This window comes from Bombus vosnesenskii, unplaced genomic scaffold (assembly GCF_011952255.1).
Source record: "Bombus vosnesenskii isolate JDL3184/JDL3185 unplaced genomic scaffold, Bvos_JDL3184-5_v1.1 scf7180000013264, whole genome shotgun sequence".
Classification (NCBI taxonomy): Eukaryota; Metazoa; Arthropoda; class Insecta; order Hymenoptera; family Apidae; genus Bombus; species Bombus vosnesenskii.
The window spans coordinates 8,782,836-8,807,661 of NW_022882924.1; the positions used below are offsets into that span (position 1 = coordinate 8,782,836).

General features: G+C 33.6%; 1 protein-coding gene across 3 annotated transcripts in view; it reads left to right on the forward strand.

The window, feature by feature from the left end:
• The window catches only part of LOC117236800, a 76,456-nt gene that overhangs the window by 34,050 nt on the left and 17,580 nt on the right, over positions 1-24,826 (forward strand). The window contains exon 2 of one of the 3 annotated variants that reach the window (XM_033500087.1): positions 2,674-2,754. The exons of the other annotated variants lie outside the window; for them this stretch is intronic. Coding sequence (XP_033355978.1) covers positions 2,709-2,754 — 46 coding nt within the window. The 5' untranslated portion in view covers positions 2,674-2,708. The remainder of the gene's footprint in view (positions 1-2,673; positions 2,755-24,826) is intronic. 3 annotated transcript variants of the gene reach the window in all.

The following is a 24,826-nucleotide window of genomic DNA, read 5'->3' on the forward strand; positions in this document are numbered from 1 at the left end:
ATTGCAGCTTTGCCGATCGTAAAGATTTATAGAAGTATAATTTTGGATTTATGCTCGGTATTGCAACGAACTATAAATGGTATTAAAGATATTTCTTTGCGTAAATAATCGTCTTTTTATTTGATTCGTCTTTGTTAGTTGTTATACTATGGAAAGTAAATGTGCATTCAGATAATGAGTTTTCTCAATTATTAATAGAGATAATAGCAATTAGGATTAACGATTGTAGATACCTAACTATAAACTTAAGAATTCTGGGATTCGTTTCCTTTGTTAAAAGATCATAAATATTTTATAGCTTATTCTTTGTTGAATTTATAAACGCAAATAAAAACATGCAAGCTAAATACAGACTTGTTTCATCTTGTAAACAATAATTAAAATACTTTACTTTGGATATTTCTGCATTTTTTCCGTATTGCCTATACGTTTAATACCAGATTTAATACTAGTTAAGATTATAAAATTCATAAAAGTTATTTTTCCTGAAAACTATAATTATTACAAACATACAGTTGATTTTTATTAAAATAGAAACCTAATCATTTATCATAATATCTATTTACTTATATTATATAATTACGTTTAGAATTATAATTATGATTACGTACATATGTGTAGCATATTACAAAGTGGCAATTCTAGTATTAATTAAAAATCCTATAAACTGCACAGTATTGAAATCAATAATCTTCTCTTAAGACTTATTGCTATCCAAATAACTATTAAAATTTAATTGTAGAACGCAAATACAATGATGCAATTAACGAACTTGTTAGATTTATTCAGATCGTTAGCGGATGGATGATCACTACTCTTCGATGCGCTCGTAACTACGTTCTCTACACGATTATTGCATTAACGTTGCATAGGATACATGCTGAGTTGAACTCGTGGGTGGCCCCGTTATTCTAAATAATTGTTTAGCAACTAAATAAACCTTCGCAGTGTTCTTAGCTACAGAAGCGTTACGCAAACCAGTAAGTGCCACATTGTTTCCTAACAGATAACCTTTAACAGAACAGTGAACGCTATCATCCTAAATTTATTTATAATTCAAGCGTCACTATTGTGTTATATTAATGCATAAATTCAGGCGGTTGATTAGATTAGACTAGAAACAGACAAATTATATTTCATTTTGTTACTCCATAGAGATGTAAATAATTCAAGAGCCAGACTGAGCAATTAGTTAATCCTTTGGTCTTTGCAGAAATAAGGATTTTTGTAGGAGTTTTAAACAAAAAATGGAGACAATTATTTCCGTCGAAAAATCCCAACTTTCTAATTTCTTTTCATTCTCCTAAATAAATTTCATCCATTCTTAAACCTATACCAGTAATTTTCTTTATACACATATTTATCGCACACGTTTTTAACATCAAAGAACGCCCCAAATCTTAAATTCAATTCAAATCGAGGAATCGAGATCTCTTCTAACTAAAAGAACGAATAAACTACCGATGCTCAAAGTAGAAGCAAACGAACTCATTGATTATATACAACGCGTAGACTACAATTCGATGCTGAGCGTGGTAAAATTATGTTTGCAACGAAGGCGATCAGTGCACGCCACCCAGCAACATTGCGACACGAACACCGTCACGAACACCGTCACGATCTGTTCCGATAAGTTGGTTTCGTGGCGCGGAAGAGTGTTGCTGCCCACTGCAGCCGAGTTGCATACAATTTCTGGCTATAACATTTCTTTAACAACGGTTGTTTGACTAAAAAAAAATCGTAATTTTTATCACACTTTTGTAAACTTCGCAAAATATATGTTCGTGCCAAATATTTTACAATCCCTGTATATATTTTCAAATTTGTTTCGAACTTTACCATTATAATCGTGATAGTCGTGTCTGATAATAATGCTGATCAAATTATAAGATCTTTCATATATAATATATTCATAAAAGTTTTCTACAAGTTTTCGAATATTTTTTTGAGCCAGCGTATTTGGCTCATGGCTGTACCACATGAATAAATATAGTAACTCTAATAGTTAAGCGTCAGATGATATTAACCTGCACGATACTCGATGACTTTCTTATAGTCAAGCAGCCGTTTCAAAAAACTACAGCGCCCTGAGCCACGCTATCGATCGCAGGTTTGCCGTGTTTCGTGGTAACGACCGTGGAAACGTTCCACTCCGACATTGCTACTTGTATATGCAAATCGTGGTTGGCCGGTTCGACAAATCTGCACGGTGAAACGAACCGGTGGAACGCGTGGGGTATAATAGAACCACCTGTCCGTCTCCGTGGGCCCTGCCAGTCGGAAAAGGGGCCCGAGTTTCGCGCCGACAGCCAAGTCGATGGTTTATGAGAACAGTTTAAAAGGAATCGGGTCAAAATATCCTTTCGGCTCCGAGTTAACTACGTAAGGAAACATTCCTCCTCGATTAGTGTCTTCGATTAACCAATACAGCCTTTTTCGTTGAATTAAGTTTTTTCTTATCGCGGCTGAAAGTTCAAAAAGGAAGTCGTTACCTGACTGTTTTTATAAATTTCAAGACCATAGTCCTCCGAATGTTAAACAAATTTTACTTTCTTATATATTTTTTCTTTCTTAAATTTGCAGCTATTCATTCTTTTATATCATATTATATTGATTTTGTACCGTTGTATTAATTTTTAGATTTATAAAAGAATATTTTGCTGTTTGTTACAGGTAAGAGTGCACAATATATACTCAGCTAAAGATGGATGTACATATTTCGAAGTTCAGATGTCTATGGCTGGCTAAAGGAAGGTAAATTCTATTAATAAGCATCATGTAAGTTATGGGTATTTTTAGTTGTATATATTTAGCTTCATAGGTAGATATTTAAAGGTAGGTAATTATTCCGGATCTTAAAGGCTGCTGTTTTATAGAAAAATAATTTAGATTTCTGTATCTGCTAAGTACAATTAATCATTTGTTAACGACGATCATATTTGACATTTTTATAACTAAAGGTTGAGAAAGCCTGTCTTTTGTAATACAGTTGTTAATTACAACTGAGAAATTAGTTAACAACGCATCCAAGATAGGAAAGTTTATTAACATCATTAGTGTGCAATGTGTCTCCTTTTCTCTTAAGAAATTTATATTACTCAATCCTCTCGCCGAATTAAGAACCATCGATAAACATTTGACACACAATATATACGATGTCAGCGAAGAAAAAGATCTTTGCAACAAATGAGCGATGGTCCCCGATTTCTAAATAGCTACTGTAAAGACTTTTATGACCTTATTCTTGTGTCTACGCGGACTATGAATTACACGGCACTTCGTAGCTGTCGCGTTTGTTCTTTAAAGCTCCGACAAGCGTGCAGAAACGAGAATAGTCGTAGCTACTTTCGAGACATACTTCTGAGTTTAAATGTTCGTTCGTAATCATTACGTATGGTTGGAACTTTGACAGACAGTGATAATGCGCTTTAACGCGTGTCGTGAAATCCTTTTGACGTTAAAAGTGGACGGTAGGATTCGAAAATGCGTCGATATCGCGCGCGGAGGAAGGTAATTGATAGTAATGGATTTAAATACGTTGTAACTAGATTCGAATCCTCCATATGCATTTTGTAAAGAAGATTTTTATATCTTATCGTTATATCGTATATTAAAATTTAAATCTTGGTTTAAATGATTTTGGCCAGGAATACCCCCTATAGACTAAGATTTTTTTATTTACTGGTGATCATTATCGAAGACGAAAAATAGTTGTCAATGATTATTTACTACGAAAATATTTTTTTCTCTTTACGAATAACCATTATCGGCGATGAAATTCTTTTTCAATTACTGATAACCATTATTGGCGAAGAAAATATTTTTTGATTATCTGTAAGCATGATCAGTAATGGAATCTTCTTTTTGGTTAGCAATGATCATTATTAATAACAGAAATGCTTTCGATTAATTATAATCGTTACTAGCAGCAAAAATACATTTGTTTATCGGAAACCACTACCGACAACGAAAATATTATTTGGTTATTAATTAACATTAATGAACGAATTGTTACATTTTACGAATAATATTCCAATCCCATGAAACAAATCTGATTCTGAGATATATTTGATTTGAACTTATAAATACATATTGAACTTGATCCTATCGCTACTAATTGGACATTCGGTGAATGCGTAATACGGATTTCGAGCGTGATCCTCGTCGGATCGCGCGCTCGAGGCGAGCGGTCGAGTGAATCGTTTGAAAAATGTTTACGCAATTTCTGACCGATTACCAACAGCAACGAAGCGCGTTACATGCGACTATCTACTCCAGAATTCCATTTCAATTTGGTTTAATGCAATTAAGCGCGTGCACACGCACATCGCGCTCTTTTTACATGTTATACGTCGATCTTATAATATTGCTTGTGATCCGAGCAACTGGTGGCTGTTTACGGACTCATCCGCGGGATAATACACGTGCAACCGTGCTTACACGTGAATTTGTGCTTTACGAGTGCTCGGCTCGTTGGATAACGTAAAGAGAAGTCGACGAGCTAATCAGAGTATGACGCTCGCGCGAAGCTATCGGCCCGTGTTCTGTAAAAACTGTAAAGCTCGGACGTTGATCTCGATCTATGCCGTTATTCGTCGACTCGTATCGCGTTGCGATACTTCAGCGCAACGATCACGGTTTAATTAATGGATTAGTGGAAACTGGCTTTCGATTAAATTGTTTCCAACATGTACTTCCTTTGTGTTTTGTTATATTGGTATTGTAATAGATGTCTTGATCAATTTGATATTTATTGCGCTACTATATTTCTTTATAACAAGTTCATTGACATGAATATTAATGGAAACTGCCTTTCAGTGAATTTTCTATTACTGTTTCTTGAATTTCTCGGTTCAGTGAAATTGTGATAAATATCTTGATTAATTCAATTATTAGCGATTCAATTAATTGTTGTAATTAGTAACAAATTAATTAATATAGATATTAATGAAAAACGTCATGTGTACGACAACGATCAAATTACGACAACGATCAAATTAAAAGCATGCAACTACTTTTTTCTGCATCTAAATGTGTGGATATTACACGACCTATATTTCTTTCTCTACTTTAAATTATGGCAAGTGTCTTGTTCATTGCGTTCTCGACGCATGTTTGCAGAAAACATATCACAATAACGATATTTGTGTAAGGAGAAATCGAGAGATTTAAATAAAACGATAAACGTTCATCAAGCTACATACGTAAATCCTTAACGTGCTGTTGAAGCACGATAAACAGTACATCGTATTGCAAAATGTAGTCAATGTTTAAGTTAGAAAGTGCACCTTCAGATGCATTCGAATGAACGTTAACGAAATTGCAAAGCAAGTCGCGATACTAACATTGTTGAAAAACGTGTTGCGACTGTGGTGCATGTTTCTGCGCGTTAAAAACCAAAAATTCGAAAATATTTTGCAAAGTATTGGCTGCGTGGAATACGATTTTTAATTTATGGATAAGTTTATTCAATTTAGGGATTTCTATAATTTTATTCGAAGTACGAATTGTACAAAGCTTTACTTCTCTTCTTTCTTTAAATTTCTCTTGTATTAATATTTAATTTGTTTTTATAGTGCCTTCCGTAACGTTCGCTAATAAATCGCTAAAAAAGTAGTTACATTTCTTTTATATGTCGCACGTTTCACAGTAAAAGGAGTTGATACGATCGTTAGACGATCGAGTGATTTAGATTTTTCCAATGACTGATTTAAGCGGAAGGTAAATTACTGATCGTGTAATTAGATGTCGCCTAGTGGACGCGCGAACATGTAAAATAGGAAGGACAGAAAGTAAACGAGAAGACTTATGGAGGAAGGCTACTATATTGGAATCTGGTTCATGTTCCGTAACTAATCGATGATGTTTACAACTGCATGGATAATTGAAAATCTTGAGCTGCATGATATATGCATGAGCATGAATTGATAGTATACAATCTAGATGATGTATTAGAGAGACGAGGTCGGAAAATTATCATCTTTTCTATAAAAATTTCATATGTTTGACAAATAATGATAACATTATTCAGAACGTAATAGTTCATATATTCAGTGGATATAAAATTTTCAAGTACTATTATTTTAAATAACGTAGCGTTTATGTAACAATTTCATTATTTGAGAATACTATGGTTGTCGTTATGCAAAATTGAATATATTAAATATAATAATTGTTATAATTAATAAATATAATTAATCATAATTAATAATTAACACATTTGAGAATATCACAATACCAGTTCAGTTATTGTATTTTTTATTCATATGGAAGCAATCGTTACAAGCGTGTTATTATGAAAATAGTTCAATTTCATATTCTTCGAATTTGCATAATGACTGCACTTTCCCATAAAAGAATATTTCGATTTTACTATCGCGTGTAATGAACTGTATGAACCTAAAGCAAGTGTAATAAAAACTAATGAAATTTCCGGTTTATCCAATGTCAACCGTAATACGCACGTGTTCCATAATGTGTATTATTATTGAGCAAGATTAATCATCCAGAGTAAAATAAGTCGAAAATAAGGAACAAATTCTTGTAAAGTAACATTTCGTTTTCGTAAAAATCGATTTTTAAATATATCAAGTACTCGTACTTGTACTTGACTTCGACATGGATAAATTAAAATGAATAAATCCATACATATTAATACCTATTAGAAACTAGCTGAACAACAGGTAGGAAATTGCATTGTTAATGAACTACACTCATAAACACAAGGAAGATCAGAAGAAAATACACAGCAAAGCTCACTAATTTATTACTTAGAAATTAAATGCAGGCGTAATTGATAAACTTATTAAATCAACTATCTTGAAAACAAAGCCTTATTTAAAAAAATTGTATTCTTCATTTTTATTCATTTTTTTTATAGAGAGTCACACTTTATTTTGTAGTACTACATTTTACAGGATGCACTACGTATACTTACGTATATCTTACTGTATACTTACGTTCATCGAATTTTCTTTACTTCGCCTACCACAATCCAGCAATTTAATATAATTATGCGTAACAAGTGCGTACGGTAATAGAGGCGATCAAGTCATTTGGTTCACTGTATAACCATCTAACGTTTCTATCTTGCAATACTTACCTTGATTCATATGTAGATATTAATCTTTGGTGTGCAATAAATAACGTGTTATTGAAATTACACATGTAATATAACTGTAATGTAATATAACGAGCGTGGTGTAGAATAGTACCTGCCATACAAGTAAATCGTTTGAAAACTAGATTGTAGGTGTAACGAGAGAGTATTTCCATGTATGGAACAGGAAAACATGAATAACTATCAGTTTGTACCACTTGAAGAGATCAGTAGTAGCCTGTGCTCGCATGTTGCTTTGATAGCTTTTTGTATTGTTCTGTATTCTGATGAAAATTTTGTATTAAAACATACGAAGGTTAGAAGGCTGTGCCACGCTGGAATATTGTTTTTCCTTTTACAAAGCAGTTTTAAAATTCAACGTGTTGTCAACTAATCTTATATTATCAAACTTGTCCTGTGATTTAGTTATTAACTATATTTAAAAATTATGTTATATATTTCCAATTATGTTATATTAAAGTTCTCTTATTTAATAAAGTGATATCCGTATCAAAAGATCCACAAGAAATGTACTTATTATGCTCTTCTTGTCTGGTCTTCATTCCTTTTTAGTCAGAAATTTATATTGAACCAAAGAGTCAACAGAAATGTACTCATTACGTTTTCCCTTGTGATCTTTGTACGTTGTACGTTACTGGAATTTTTCTGGATCATAAAAAGTAATTCAACGTAAACGGCGAAGAACGTCCCAATAATACGTCTTCCTTAACAAGCTATTTGCAAAATGATTCTTAATTAAATGCCAGAAATACTTTCAGACCGTTGCAATGGTTCCTTTCGCTTTTCCGGTTTTCTCTGTAGAGGTTCGTTTTGATCATAAAAGGAGAACGAACGCAGCCAGCGAAGAATTTTCTAATAACAAGCCTTTCTCGATGATCTTTATTGTCGTAATAATCGTAGTTTTTCACACGAAACATGGCTATGTTTAGGCTGAGTAATTTTACTGGAAATGTTTTCATTACTGAACGCCAAGTTTGTCATAATCGCTTCTAATACAGTTACCAATACACTGTGTGGGATAAATAATTAAGTATCATTCTATTGCCTTTTACATAGATGTACTTCAATCAATACTTAAAATTGACAATTCATTAATCAAACGTTTAATTAGACTAACGACCTCCTTTCATTAGGTTGATCAATGATACACAGAAGCAACATATAGGTTAAGAAAGATTCCAATAGTGAACTTGTTACAGCTTTCAGGAATTAATTGAGCAAAAGTGAGCACTTATTTAAATAATAGAAATTTTCGAGATCTTGATGCCTCTTTGCCTTTGTTCCACCGATTCCCTAATTGTGCATACTTTCGAAAGACACAACACCTCGTAATTGCCACTAGGAGCAATTCCGAGAGGCAACCGAATGCCAGACTAACGAGCTTAACATGTGCCAATCGTGGGTGCGCTCGTGCGACATTCATTCCACGCACGTTTTAGCGTCTGCACTTTTGCAAAATCACTCACAACGTCCACGAAATCGCTCTCAGGCTAATTCTCAGTAGGTGCGCGCTTCTGTCCTTTCTCCGCCTCGCGCGAGCATGACTAACTTCGGCGTTAATCGCGTGAAATTTTGATTTCGACAACGTTACAGATAATTTTCGGATTATTTAACCAATTATCCAAGGTTTCACTTCCCGTTATTCGGTTTTTTCTTCTTACTTTCTCATTTACTAGGATACGTTATCAGCAACATTCTACGTAAATTTTGAGTTAAATCTGTTTCAAGTGTAGTTTCTCAGTTTGAAAGTATAGTAGTAGCTATGTAAAATGAAAATTACATTTTCCAGCTTATTTTTTTCCATTTTTCTGATTATAGTTTTCAACAACTCATAGTTCTACATTTGCATTCTCTCTTACTAAATTATTTTTGGATGACAATGAACAATATCCAACGTTTGTTAAAGAAACTTATGCAAATTTATGATCTACCTATTGTAAATGATAAAAATAAAAATCACAAAATAAATAAGCAATCATTGGACTCAACTAATACTACAAACATGTTTGATAAAAGTTAATACTAAATAATATTTAAAAGATTGGGACATATATTGGATATAGCTATGTATATGTATGTATGTATATAAGAGAGGTTCTGTTTCGCTGTTTACTTCTGTTTTAAATCTTTGCTGCTTGTCTCGCATGCAAATAGATAAAGCGGTAGGAAACATGGCTAAAGCAGGTTGTGTAGACGCTTCTGTCGCGAGGTATAGGAAGAAAAAGGAGAAAAAGGAACTGGTAAAGGGGGTAGGAAAGACTGGCGGACGCCGAGGTTTCTACGGATGCCGGGTAAAGCGAGTTCCTCATATCTCGCACCTTTTAAGCGATCTGATCTGGTGAAGTAACGTCGCCGCTAGTGTCTCTTTCGCCGACCTCCTTGCACGGCTTATGTCAGGATCAGATGCACGTTCGCGAGCTCGACCAGACCGTTCGATCGGCCGACGAAAATGGCAGGTGAGACATTCTCCCGCTGGTCAAACCAAGTAAATAAGGACGCGTTATTTGTAACGGCTACTTTGTCTAGTATTGCTCACCTTTCCGAACGACACGTTCGGACAACACCGAAACGGAGAAGTCGTCTAACTGTTTCGGATGCTGTATTCTGCAATAGTAATTTATCATCTGTTTACCACCTGTCGCTTATCAGCTTACTGAATGGATTATTTTTTATACGTATGAACTATCTATATAATTATTTGTAAAGTAATTTGTACATCTCAGTGGCGTTTTTAAATGTTTAAAAAATTATAATATACTATCGATCCTTAATATATATGCCTTTAATATTTGCCTATTGCCCGCTAAAAATGCCTGCAAAAATAGTATTTATATATATCGTTTAAATATGTCAGAAATAGTTAATCAGAATTAGAGCAATATGATGAAAGAAACAAGTATGCGTAATCATGTTTCGACCTGAATAAAAGTACCTATATAAGACAACGTGGTATGGATGGGAAGTATCATTATCATTTATAAAAGTCATATATTACCTTATTATCGAAGAGTAGTAGAGTGAACGTTGTAGGACTAAAGATTTCGATAGCTTTTGATCGATGGCAATGTTCACGATCCGTTGAAATCCAATTAGGGTCGAACTTACAATAGTGGATTCAATTTCATGATCATCGTTGCGTTGAAACGTGATAATGAGTAATCGCAATTGAGCTGTAGCATAATTTAAATTAATTTTCTATTGGACAATACTTCGTGTTCGTTTTCCTCCATACATCTACAGTATAGTTTTGTGCAATCGATCTCTTCTAATGTGGATAGCAATACATACTAAAAAGCGTTAAATCGATATTCTCTTAGTTTCATTCTTAAGGGGAAATACCTTTTGCAAGGAAAGAGGATATTCAGCCTTGTTATTAGTATTTCTCCTTTCTCCTACAATTTTTTAGAGTAAAACAAAAATAACGGATCTATAAATTTCTTGTCGTCAACAGAGCAGATCCACCATATCTGTGATACCATATTTTGTAGTATGTAACTTGTTTAGTTTGTAATAGTACCTTATTCAGTTTTCTGTCAAGGTTAGTGGACGTTTGTCAAAACATGGATCTATCTTCTATGTAATAACTTTGACAGAATTATGCATTATAGATTCAGTTTGCTAAATAATTTTCATGTCAGATAGATCAATGACGTTTCCGTAAGTGATTAATCTCTTTATAGCTCATTGAGTTTTCCTGTAGAAACAAGTAAGGCAAGTGACAGAAGCTAACGCGTCCTTTCTCTACTAGTAATATCCGTGTACTCGTCTATGCAATCGTAACGTCCAGCTGAAATGGGAAACATTCTTTAGCTGGTTGCTGCGTTAGGACACGTGATTTGTAGCGGTCAGTATGCGAGATATCACTTTTGTGGCACGAGAGACACGTTAATAGGGAAAGGAAGAAACCTTCGTTGGAAAAGTTCCGTGCCGAGAATAACGTGATTTGTGGATACTATAAAGGAATTAATAAAAGTGTCGTTCCGGAAATCGATAGAGAAGAAAAAGACTTACGTAGAACCGATCATTGTGAAATACATAACTACGATTGATGGCTGTAGCAAATACCAATCTGTCTCGGAAATTAGGAAGGTATAAAGAACCTAAAGGTTCTATTGTAATAAGAGAAAGTAGAGCGGGAAGTTAAGCGTGTCTATGAAAGCGCAATAGCAAATTTCAATTCCTGTGTTACGTTTCATATTTCTCATGAGTAATGCAATTTGCATGCTTGGAAACATTTTCCAATGATTTTAGAAAAAGATATATAACCGTTGTATAACGAGTAATGATACACCTATGGATTGTAAACAGAAAAACGCGTGGAACTTGCAAATTATATCATAAAATTCTACGATAGTTCTAATAAAGAATAAAATCGTTCTGAGCTTTTTTATCTCTCAATTATAATTTTCTGTCATTTTCTTACCAAATTACATTCTATCAGAAAAGAGCAAGTGTTCGTATATTTTGAATTGTAGTGTATTTGTTATTTGATAGGAAGTATTGCGACGAAATTTTTCGCTTGATAAGCGTATATCCTATTAAGGAGCAAAACATTTTAATACGATGGTTGGTACACTTGATTGCAGATCTAGATCTAGATCTAGATTATCTAAATCCGGTGGAATAAGAAAGACCAACATCTCACTCTTTGGTTCAAAGCTACATCAGCATGTCGATCGATAGCGATTTCAATTACGCTGTCATTAACTCTTTTGAGATTTAGTTAGATCGACTTACGTCAAAGTATTTAGACTAAAACTGAAATTAATCTGCTGATTGATCAGTTGATTTGTACATTCAGTACGTATATTTTAAAATAAATTGAATTATCTTATAAACGAGTCCTTAATGAATTATAGCAGCATTATTTTGTCACATATTGTAATTATGTATGCATTTTATCATACAGTTTTACTATACAATACAATTCTAGATTGAAATGTATAATTTTTTGCCTTTGAAGGAAACCTATTTGAACAACTCATTGCAAAGATTAAGAAAAGCAATAAATATTGTATTATTCTCCCTTTTCGTGTAGAAAGAGTCAATGAGATATAAAAGGATATTTATCGATAAACGTCAAACATTCGTCATTAAAAATATTCAAATATTTGTTTAGTAACTACTAACTATAGGTTGACCGCAGTGCACAAATATTTATATTAGTACAAATATTTAAAAATATTTCAACGTACACAGACCGCTGTACGTCATAGCAATAATAACTTCATATTTACTTTGACAATTGTAACAATCGCCAAAGCCGAGTACGATTTTCGGAAACACAACAGCAGCAAACATATCTACATTCCAATCATAGGTGAAATAATTCCAGCACGACGCGGCGATGCGTATCAATATTCAAAGTCATTGGTCCGCAATTAACAGGTTTGCGACCCTCGGCGATCAGCGCATCGCAATTTATCCAGCGGAATGAGCGATGAATATTCATATACGAGCGCGTATCCATCCTGGTTGCGATTCGCGAACGCTCGATCATAGATCATCGCGGACAGAAGTCGAGGGACGAAACGAGGGCCGATGATGAATCCGTGCCACGTATGTGTACAGTCGCGGTTCTTCGATTACCAGTTACGAACGACTTGGATGAGCTCCGAGAGAACCACGAACTCGAACCGACCACTTTCTCCAAGCCTCGGGCGAAGTTGTACATTTTTCGTTCTTCTGGTCGGAGAATTATTCATCCGCGAGCATCCTTCTTATTCAGGACAGTTGAAGTTGAAGATCGTTGATGGAAAACTGCTTGCAATTGTGAGTCGTTTGATGCTGGTAGATGATGTCAGTGCCAAGATCGATTGAATCGTGAAACGGCTGTGGTCAAGAACAGGGTTGGGCACTTTTTCTTTGGAACGAAAATGGTAGATAAAAAGGTCAAATAATTATACGAAATAAAGTAACAGGTAAATTTATTTGAAAATAAAGTTGTTTGCGAATATTCGTATAAAATGTTCACTTTAGAAACAATTGCATATTGGAACATTTAATTACACCAAGTAGTGCGAAAATTAAGACGTACTAAAAGAAATATTTTTAAATCTTTGCATTAGAATTTTAGGGTATAAATTCCGTGTATCATAGATATACATTTATAACATATATAATATAATATAGATAATTTATAACATATATAATGGATATAATACATTCATATATAATTAAAAAAATTACCTAATGTTAAAGGAATTTACTTTTCAAATACATTATTATTTAAATAATATTACTTAAAATTCATTAACAAAGAAAACCACAAATAAAATAAACATTTTGGTTGAATAACTATCCGAATAAAAATTTATTTCGATAATGCTCATTCCTGATTAAGAGCTACTATTTCAAACGATTGTTTCTTCCATTCTTTCGTTCCAATATTTCCTATTAACCTTACCACCGAGTCGACTCGTATTTCTCACAGACTCATTAATTTCGTTACATCTTTTCCTCGGAACGCTAATTTCTAATTTATTACAGTTATTATCGTGTTAGCGAAACACGTTGAACGTACTTAGTTTTCGCCGTATCGAGCTGCAGTTAAGCGGCCACATATTTCGATCGCGGCGATTTCAAGGAAGTTGTTAAACGATTGGCAAGAATCTGGGCGAAAATGGTGTAGGAAAGTTTATACGAAACGGGAAGTACTTTGCCGGTTTCTATGGCATCTTTCCTCGCGACTTTGAACGAGGCTGTATTTCAGCGCATCGACACTCTCGAGGACTCACATTTACCGAATCGATGCGTGAAAGTGACTCGGATATTTTATTGCTGTCATAAACGAGCACGCAGCTTGCTCTGTAACGAAGAGAATCGATCAGCCAACTAACCACGACACTGGTCACCTTGGCCATGAAAGATGCACGGGCAACTCGTCCAGGTCGTGGACCCTGGAGAATTTCTTACGTCCCATCCAATGTTAGCTCGGTGACCGGCGCTCATTCATCGTGAAAGTCACTGATCTCGATTTTTTGCTGCGTTATACAAGAGAAAAACGAAATTTTATGCGGTTCTCGTTAAACACGTGATCTCGATCGATGTACATATACAGTGTTCTCAAGAAGGTATTTGTACATTTTTGCACACTTAGAGAAATCTTTAATCTGTCTAATCTATTAGGTATGTGTGTTATACAAAACGTTTAAAAATTGCATTAATACTGCGATGAAATATGATAATCATAATTGTATTGGTAAAATCTGAAACAAATCCGAAAATGAACATAGAAAAAGTTAGAAAATATTCATTGCAAAAATACATTACAGTCAATTATCCATTATATTAGAAAGCCTCGATATTTAAAGAGTAAAAATCTAATTTTTACGTTATATACATTTATTATGTACGTTTAAGACGACTATTCACATAAATATACGTTTGCGATAAATATCTCGTGACTTTTCGAAACATTTTTATATTGCTTTCAAATTTTACCAATATAACCGCGATGATTTAATTTAATTCACAGTAGTAATGAAAATCTTAAAACAAATTTTTTAAACACGCAATATATACATACATATCTTATATACGAAAGAGATACTTTCGTGAGTTACTGTAGATTTATCATCGATGCCTGTTGCAATGTATATTAGGCGGTAGATAATCATAGTTCGAGAAAACAGGAAACCCGTGGGTATTAAAAATGGACACACAATAAGGCGGAACGAGGAAAATTCACGGTTCATAGGTGACGGATATATCTTCTAAAACGATCAAACTGAAGACAGAAGTTAGGAGACCCGGAAAGATGTGCTAATAAGGACCGATTAAAATCGGGTTCGTTATTTGCTGCCCCCTAGGAAGAAAGGCTCTTTCACGCTGCTAACGTATAATTGAGAACGAGACGCATATGCATATACTTATACAACGATGTAAAGGAAAGTGTTCGCCACGATCGGTCTCTTTCACAGGGTAATCAGATCATTTTTCGTTCGCTTTCACCAAGTCTTTTTAAGATCCTTTTTTGAGACGCATATGTATCGGAATATATAAGTTTTGTTCTTCACTGAAACTTTTTTAGGCTTAAAACAGAACTGTGAAATCTCTGAAACTATATTGGATACAACATTTTTTCCCATTCCAGCAATTTCGAATTATTTAATCTACGATTATTTTTCTAGAAATAATATACCATTTTATTCGCAGTCTCCTCTTAAATAGTTCCTACTTAATAAAATTTATTATTGCTTAATTTTATACGTACTATACAGACAATACGTTCATATTTCTATTTAATAAAAGTTAAAATATTTTGCTAGCATTCGATAGTCCAAGTATGGGGGAATTAAAACGTAATCATTAGCATTAATGACAATTTTAACTCGTACCTTTCTTTTCTATTTTCCAGATAGCAGATAAGATAACTCTAATACACCACCTTGCATAACTATTGCAACTGATTTATGATCAAACAGCTGTAGAAAAATATTACGGTACTTTTAAGATATCCGATAGCCGATACTTAACGCATTCTCTAAAATCCAATCTATACGGGCAACTACTTTAACACGAATTGCGCGATCTTATCGTTATTTGAGGAATGTAATAGACGTTTATATCTAGTGGAGGTCTTTTTGGAGACTTTCAACAGCTCTGATCCGATTCGAAATTGATTACCAGCATCGATCGATGCTTGTTTTGTCGGTAATTTTGGCAGCTCGTTTGTCAAATATCGCCGTATCTGATGGCACACAATCTCGCGATTGTTTCGAGTGATTACGGACTTTCTACTTCACGCAGAAAGCTCACACCGTGAACGCTGTGAAAGTGCATTAATTTGCGCCGTGCGCGTTGTTCGAAACAAGGTATACGTCGCGCGATGAAAAGATAAAACGGAAACAAGACCGCTGGTAGACTATCATCTAATTAAGTTACGCAAGACAAATTAGCTTATTTTCGCCCAACTTTAATACAAATCGATTTAATCGACAAATGAAGTCTACGAGCGAGGATGCATTTAATAAATTAAATTTTAATGCATTAATTAATCGATAAAAGAAAAATAAATTATATAAGCCCCCATCGATAAATATTAAGTAACGGTAGTGTAAATCATACACTTTTTAACATTTCTCCAATGCTCTTCCTTAATCTACGTAGTTTACGTATCCATGACTACCACGTGCTATGATAGTTTCATACATGTACTATTTATGTCTTCCAATTACCAGTACGATCATTCACTATATTGGAATGCCAGCGAGAAACGGGTTCATATATCATAGTTATGAAATTATTGCGAGTAAAGATATTATAAATTCTAAAAAAAAAGACCAAAGATGTCATAATAGAATATGAAATTTCAATTTTCTTGAGTTTTGATATGGTAAATACGATATTTTAATTAAGGACAATATTGGAAACAAAATGGAGATACTTGAAACGAACAAAGTTAATAGGAGACTCTGTATATGAAAAAATTATTTGTATAAAAGTACTTGTACGATTAAATATATTTGCTGATTAATTGATTTGTGCAGTTACGTAGGAAAATCTATTTTTCATTGATAATAATTAATTTTAAGGAGTATCAGAATTGAAAAAAGTAGAGCAAAGTAAGGATAAATACATAGATATTATAACATCAGTCTCTTAAGTCATTCGATACAGTGATTATTTCTCGAAAGCATAATGTTAAAAGCAATGTAATTGCAAATACACTTTGAAATATGAGTTACACGACATTACGTTCATGTCAATAAGTGGTATTTTCAAGCAAGTGAGAAATGAGTGTTATTCATTCACTTATCACTTGTACATTGCTTACTTTATTAAAATATGTTGAATAACTATATTATATACAAGAGAAAGCTTTTTGTATTCTTTATAAGATACATAGGAGGAACCTTAATATCTTATGATAATATATTGTTAACGATGACAATTTTCATTCTATTTACTCCCCTCAATTGTACATTACTTGGCTCTGCAATTTGTTTACTTCCAAGAATAAAAAAATCCATCATTAATTACTTCTATAAAATGGACAGGTTAATATAAATTAAATTCTTAATCAAAAGCCTGCTGCAATATTATTCGTTAATGAAATATTATAGACATAAAATGAATAAATGTGAAATACACGTGTATAGTTATTCAACACGACATGTTTTAAAATAGTACACGAGAGAAATTCTGTACCTACATATTCTTTTATAATACAAAATGCAAAACATTAATGCGTCCAAGCCATGTATGTAGGTCATACGACAGGATTGTAGAAACAATTTTTCAATCCTTTGATATTTTAAAATCAAATGATACACTTTGTACGAATAGCTCAGTCGTGTAAGCAACATGAGTACGACAAAGAACTGAAAGAACGATGGAAATTAACAAGTTCCTTTATCACCAACGACGCGTGTAATTTATCGAACATGTAAAAACTTAAAGAACTGAAAAATCACTTCGCCGCGGAGAAAGAACGAAACAGCAATGCTGACAGATACCTTTGTTATTGCAATATTATTCCTTAAATAATGACAAGCCTGACGTGTTGCAAATCGCGACCGGTTTTCTGCAAATTTGCATATATACCGTGCAGCGAGGCCCACAATGGCGAACGTACGAATGTTTAACACTCTCGATATTGTTCAAAGCAGTATAGCAAAAGCATTGCGGAAACCGCTTTGTCCCGATGCCAGAGTGATTGATGCCGAACGAACAAATTGCACGCTTTCGATCGACGTGTAAGAAAGTAGACTAATATTAATAAGCTCGCGAACCAGAGATTCATGCTTTGCAATTTGTACCGGAATAACGTCCTTGGTACTGCTTGAATTTTATTGAATGAGAAATAAACCAATAGGTAAAAGATTACATCCGGGAAAGACCTCTGGCAATGTTAATGTTCTCGTGTAATAAAAGATCGTATATCTCGTACTAAATTATTAACTTGACTAAAAACAACGAAGTGTACAAACCTTCGGGCCAACGCGTTCAGTACAGTGTCATGAACGGTAAAAATCGTGAAAATTATTTTCATCTGTTTCACCGAAGAATTGACAAGGACGATGGGAACTTCGTCGAAAATATATGGTTTAATATCATGGCAACTGATAACGCGGATAGTAATGTCGTTGTGTAAGTGATAGTTATTAATTCATGATGTACATAGTTACGTTACCAGTCAGAAGTATCTGGGCACTCGTTTATTTTTGGCATGCATCATTTCATTATTAATTGTATGACTTGGCGAAATTGATTTTAAACAACTAATATACATATATGAAACAAAATACTGGCATCTGCAAGAGTGAAATGATACAGTGGTATTCAATTTTCAACAAAATTTATAGCGATTCACTTTGGGAGAGTTATTTATTCTCAGACTATTTACAATCTACATATTTTATTGATTTTTCACATGAAAGTTATGTTTATGCAAAACTAGCCATAGCGTTAAAGACAGATATCTAATAAATCATGATGTGCGAGGTTGAGTATGAATGGTTTGGAACGATGATCAGCCGTTGGAATCATCACGTGATCGTAAGAATCACGCGTGACTCGTGAGCCTTGGCACGCATACTGCATACATTATCCTGCAGTAAGAAACGATAGAAACGCTCACGCACTCTTATGCACTCGCACATTCTTTGGCGCCCACCTATCAAGTAGCTAGAATACACCACCTACGCCGATCATTCAACTTCAACGAATAAGATTGTCTGTCAGCTGCACCCATTTGTTGACACGAGGCTAGGTGTCGTATTTCTTTTTGGTGATCACGTGTAACCACGTGCTAATGAGAAACCCTGTTAACGCCTGGAGTTTCGTACAGGAAAATATAAATGTTAGGTATAAATTATTTGGATTTATGAGGAAAGATGACAATGCAATACTCACATATAATTACGAAAGTTTTGTTGCTATCGTTTTCAATGTATACCCCTTTCCGCTTTGAAATCTCGAGGACTTTATATTCGACTATAAATTAAACTACTTTTTTGACAGTATTGTAGTTTCTATTTGTTGTATTCCATTCTCTGTTTTGAGCGAATAAGATATGAATTTGAAATGGTACTTAAAACATACAAACGCCCATGAAAGTATTTAAACATTTACCATTGAAAACTTTCATGAAAATATTGTACGTGATTGAAATTTTATAAGATTGGAAATTCTTATGTCTGCGACAAAATCTCTGTGGGTTCGTTTGAGTTATATATGTGATGCGATTTTCTACAAAATCTACGGTGTAGAGTCATTCATCTCGTTATTTATTCTAAATAGATAAATAAATATATAATTCTAAATAGATAAATAAAAATAATAATGAAAAATGATTAAGATTTGCAATTTCATTAATATTTACTATTACATGTTTGCTTTTCTATTGAATTACGTTTACTGATGCAATTACCTAGATTTCTTCTACTTCGATACACAATGCTACATTCACTTTTTACCCCTTTGTCCATGTCAATTTTTCATTTTGCTTAAGTTTCTAAATGGATGACTGATTGCTCGTCTCATATTGTTTGCTGTTGCTTCACACCATCGCGATACTTATTCGCATTTTTCCTCACTATTCCATCGTACCACATGGCCATGCACAATGCCAATCAAGATCGGTCGTCTGACATTTACAAGTGCGCACGGTGTAATAAAGAAAATGACTGATTATCGGTCAGTTCACTTTCTATCGCGTGGGATGGTCGTTCGTGTTGGTAGTTGCCCAAAGAATTAGAGCACACGAACCCTAATGTCATCTAGGTATAGTGGCCGCTGACCATTGAACTTCTAATCTGGAAACCAGTATCGCCCTCCGGTTGTCAGCTTCTATGGTCGAGCCAGCAAGCTAGGTACAGGTTGTTACAATAAAGCCGGCAGGCATGACAAATAACTAAATCGTTTCGCTACCGTTAAACACGTGCATTGCATTAATGGCAAACGGTACTTCGACAAAGATTGGACACCCGGAGCGAGCACCTGAAAGAAGTCTTGCGATCATTGTATCTAGGAACGAGATACCTGTGACTTCTTTTATTCGCTGCCGCCTTGTAAAACAGGATAGCCACGCGTTATAAATCAGTCAAAGAATTACGTGTTGACAAGTCATAAATAAGGCGATGTAGCACTGTTAGCGACTTATTTCACATCGATATGAAAATATCTGTCATAAGTAAGAAACGCAATATGTCAATTCTGAGTGATCGAGGAAAGGAATTATTGCAGTTCTTTCTTCGGCACTTGAAAGTTACGCGTTGACATCCTTATAAAATGATAAGATGTTAGAAAGATTACCGATTAAGAATATCTTTTTATCGGTAGGGATGTATGTGTATATGTATATCTTGATTTCTGATTACGTTCTGTATAATGATTAAGCTTCGTCGTTTCATTAGGAACAAAATACTCTGTAATGGTTTGTTCCACTAACTTAGATGTGTCTGTTTGCAATCTCACCGTGGAGGATGAAATCATCGTGGGAAAAATAAATATGCTAGACTAATTGGTTGTCACAGAATCTTAATGATCGAAACGTCCTTGCATCAACGATCGAAGTGTTCTAGATGTGGCTCTGCAGGAAGAAAATGGTAACAAGGATGTTGTGCTCTTCTTTCAACTGATTCGTATTTTCTCTTATTTTAATTTTAACTCTAACATTCGTTAAATGAAGATTTACTAATTACATAAAATAATAAAGCAACGATACCAGATTAATAACACATACTAAACGTTGCACGTGAGTTACCATTTTATTGACTCATCAAATGCGTGACAGATTCCGAATTGGAACTAAACTACGGATGCTTATGCGAATTTCCATTCTGATACAATCGAAGAAATGAAACACACAGACAAATATCGTTATAATACGATATTTTTGTACGTCATACGTTCAATCTGTGTTCATCATTCTATGCATTTTTGTATTTTTAAATTTCCCATAAATGCATAAATATTTGCAGTCTAATTATAACTGTTACATTATCTACCGAAAGAATCATATCTCACGTAACAGACAGCTAAGCAAATAAGCAATTTCCTAGTGTACTGAGAAGGTTCAACAATATCAACTTCTCAAGATAATACACGATCGAAACTATCTCTAGATCAATGACTGAGCAATCGTTTGAAATCACCTGTAATGATCGTGCCCGATAGGTATCGCGATAATTTGAAGTTTAAATTTCGAGTCATCGTATCTCCAATGATCTTGAAAGAAAAACTATTTAGAAGATTGAGAATCCCCGTGATCGTATTCAATCCGTCTGTCATAACTCGGTCGTCCGTTACCAGGAAGTTAGACACCTTACGGCATGGAGAGAAAGTCATACGAACATCATGACTCTTGTAAGATTCTACTGTTCTCCGAGAAAATTATACCGATCGTATATACTTGCGGCGATGCTTTGTATCGAGCCAATCTCTACGGGCGTCAATCTCCATTCGGTGATAAATTGCGGTAGTGTGCCAGGCAGCTGCTTTGAAATCTATCCCTCAAGAGTAACGTTAATATAGTCTAACCATATGTGTCTATGGTAAAGCAACGAAAGCGTTTTCACTTTTGTAATTATAACTATGTGGTTTTTGTGCTGAACGCTCCCCAAGCGGTGCTAACATTGGGTTAATTTCCTGAGATATAAATGTAATGTGAGAAGGATTTTTTATGTGCATCGCATATTTAATAGGTATATTATTATTAAAACGTATAGAACACGGATATTATGGATCAGTTCAGTTTAATTTAGTTTATGTTTCAAACTAGAAGGATACAATTTTTAAGTCTTATGTTATATATATAAAAAAAGGGAAATATGTAAAATTTCTCGTATAGTTGAATTCGTCACTGTGTAACAGGTATAACACTTGTAAATAAATAAATGATATATAAAGTACTAATTAATAGATAAATTGAAACATGAAATTATGTAGAAAGTTAACCTTTTTACGTATCGGTTAGTAATTTATAAATCTAACTTAATTTATGCTCAATAAATGTATTAATTAAAAGAATCAAATCTGTAATCATATCTATATCTGATTTTTAACATCCTCGTTTATAAAGGAGCATACCCAACACTTTCGTTACTTATATAATGATCGGTAAGATTAAATACACTTAGTTCTGCTCTAGTTATCTAATATCTAATTAAAGTTGTAATGATCAAACGTGGGCTTTTAATGTCGTGAAAGATTGTTATTAGAATCAATAATGAATGCAATGAAATATTTCGTTTGATAAGGTATTACTTGATGCCCACGTTCCTCAATAAATTAACAGTAAAAAGCCAAATCGCAATCAATAGCTCGCGTGACAAGTTAGCCTGCTCTTTAATTAGAGAGAAAGTGTCGCAAGATTCTTGTATTTCACAGTTTCCTTGCAAAAGTACGGGGGAACATCGCTTTTCCGTATTCGACTGCTCAATCTAAACTAATATTCATAACTCGTCGCTAAATAACCTGGGACGTGTGAATATATTATCGATTTATTTATTGACGATTGGAATTGAATTACTTAAATTGAAAGAAACCAGAATTATAATTAATTAGACGCATAACGTTACTAAAAATATAATTATCAAGTTACACTTCATAATTCACGATTGGATAAATATTCGTTTAAAATATTAAGACATTCGTGAGATTTTCCAAACGATGAAATAAACTTGTTTATAATTCTGATGGTGAAAGTGACATGGAATAAGAGCAATTGATACTGAAAGTACTAGGAATTAACTCTGGTAATGCCAAGGCCAATCTCCCTCAACGACAAAGAGAGCAAGTGAAACATCACCGAACACGATACACTACAATCGATTTCGTGTTAGTTTCATCTTGTAATTGATCCACTTCTGTGCAAGCTTTGTATATGATTCTGCATTATTAAATAAAATATACGAGCAACACGACTTCACACGAATCTTAAACAACCGTGTGTGTGAGAAACGAGTTTTTCAACTTCATCAGTATTCAAAGATATTATAGTCTAATATGCATCGACGATAGAAGTTTTAAATATGCGATTTAAGTCGAATTAACACCTATACGAACGCCTATATGTAACGCCTATCTTTTTAATGCGACTAATTAGTCTATGTTATGCATATTTAAAATTGATGATTCCTTCATAACATAGCTATGTAACATCACATTCAGTGTTCATCGTCATCAATGTTTCTTGTTGTTTACAAGTGCGTATACATATAAAGATACATCTATTGGACATTTTATATTTATTGCCTTAATAAAGAAAGTTATCCGCCTATTATAATAAAATACTATAATCCTTTGTTTTTTTAAGTTTGAAATAAAATAGAATATGGAGAATACGTGAAAATCATAAATATTATTTTGAGAAAAATATTTGAAGATGTAGTAGAATAGTTAAATCGTGTTAGATACCTTTGTATTAAATTTAAGATAAAATAAAAACTGTAGAATATTTGAAAATCGCAAAAATTATATTATGATAGCAATTAGAATAATTAAATATCTATAATCAAATGTCCGTAATAGAAATACTATTAACTCCGCACTTCCATATATTCTTTATTATATTATATTATTATATTATTTGTAAGAGTCGAAAGTACCAATCGAAAAGTTTGCTATATTAACTCTAAAACTGAAATTAAAGTGTTTCTTATGTGACAAGTCGCTTCCGCAATTTGGAGTTCTATTAATCTATTTGTAAATCAATTTGCGAAACCGGCAAATCTTGATTGCGAGCCCTTGCAAGTCGTTTATCCAACCTATCGATCGTGATCTGTTTTCCATATAAGGATACGGAAGCCGGGTGCATCTGATCGTAGATAACCGGCGATGTTTGAAGAATTATGAGGGCATGAACGTAGATGTAATCTGCTCGATTTATCAGATTTTAAATTTGAGTGCACCGAGAAAGTTGCTAGGTAATCAAAAACTGATGCATGCACTTCTTGTTTATTACGGGTGCATGATTCTAATATTGTGCATCTGTCTATTAATTTGCGGTAGATACAGTAACATTTATTAATATTCAGATACAACGATGTTTGAGAGATTCTGATTGTGTTTTAATCTATTAAAGCATTTATTGTAGCTAGTGCAGAAACATAAATTTTATTTATTTAATACACGTAGCATTCTGCAAAATAATCAGTAAACTACGTATGTAAGAGAGAAAATTAAATTTATTATCGTATCGAAAGTATCTGGCTATTACTAAATCGAAAACAAACGATTAGTTTTATCTACATGTTTCCTGTTTCCAACCAAATTGTCGTTGCTTGTTTATGCGGACGTATACGAAATATAATCCATGTTGGTTATCATAAATCATTGAACAAGGAACAAAACTGTATCTGCAGGGCTACGTTTTGCTGTACTAAAGAATAACTGATGATTTCACGGTAAATAGTATTATATAAATTACTTTACTTGCAGCTGTTATTAACATACAACAGTTGTAAGCTATGCGTATATGGTTTACGCATAAACATCAGATTTTTTATGAACTTAGCATATTTATGGTTTATTTAACTTTTTACTGTCATGAGTTAAGTAAAATACCCGGAATAAATACAGATGTTTTCATTTACCTTATAATATTATATCTGGAAGTGTTTAAGTAAATCAGGGTTCTGAAGTAAATTCTATTTGATCTATTCAACTATTCAATCCTAAGGATGTATCGAATAATTCGTTAAATAATAATCTACTAAAGTGATACATATCAACATAAAGCTTGTAGTATTACAAATC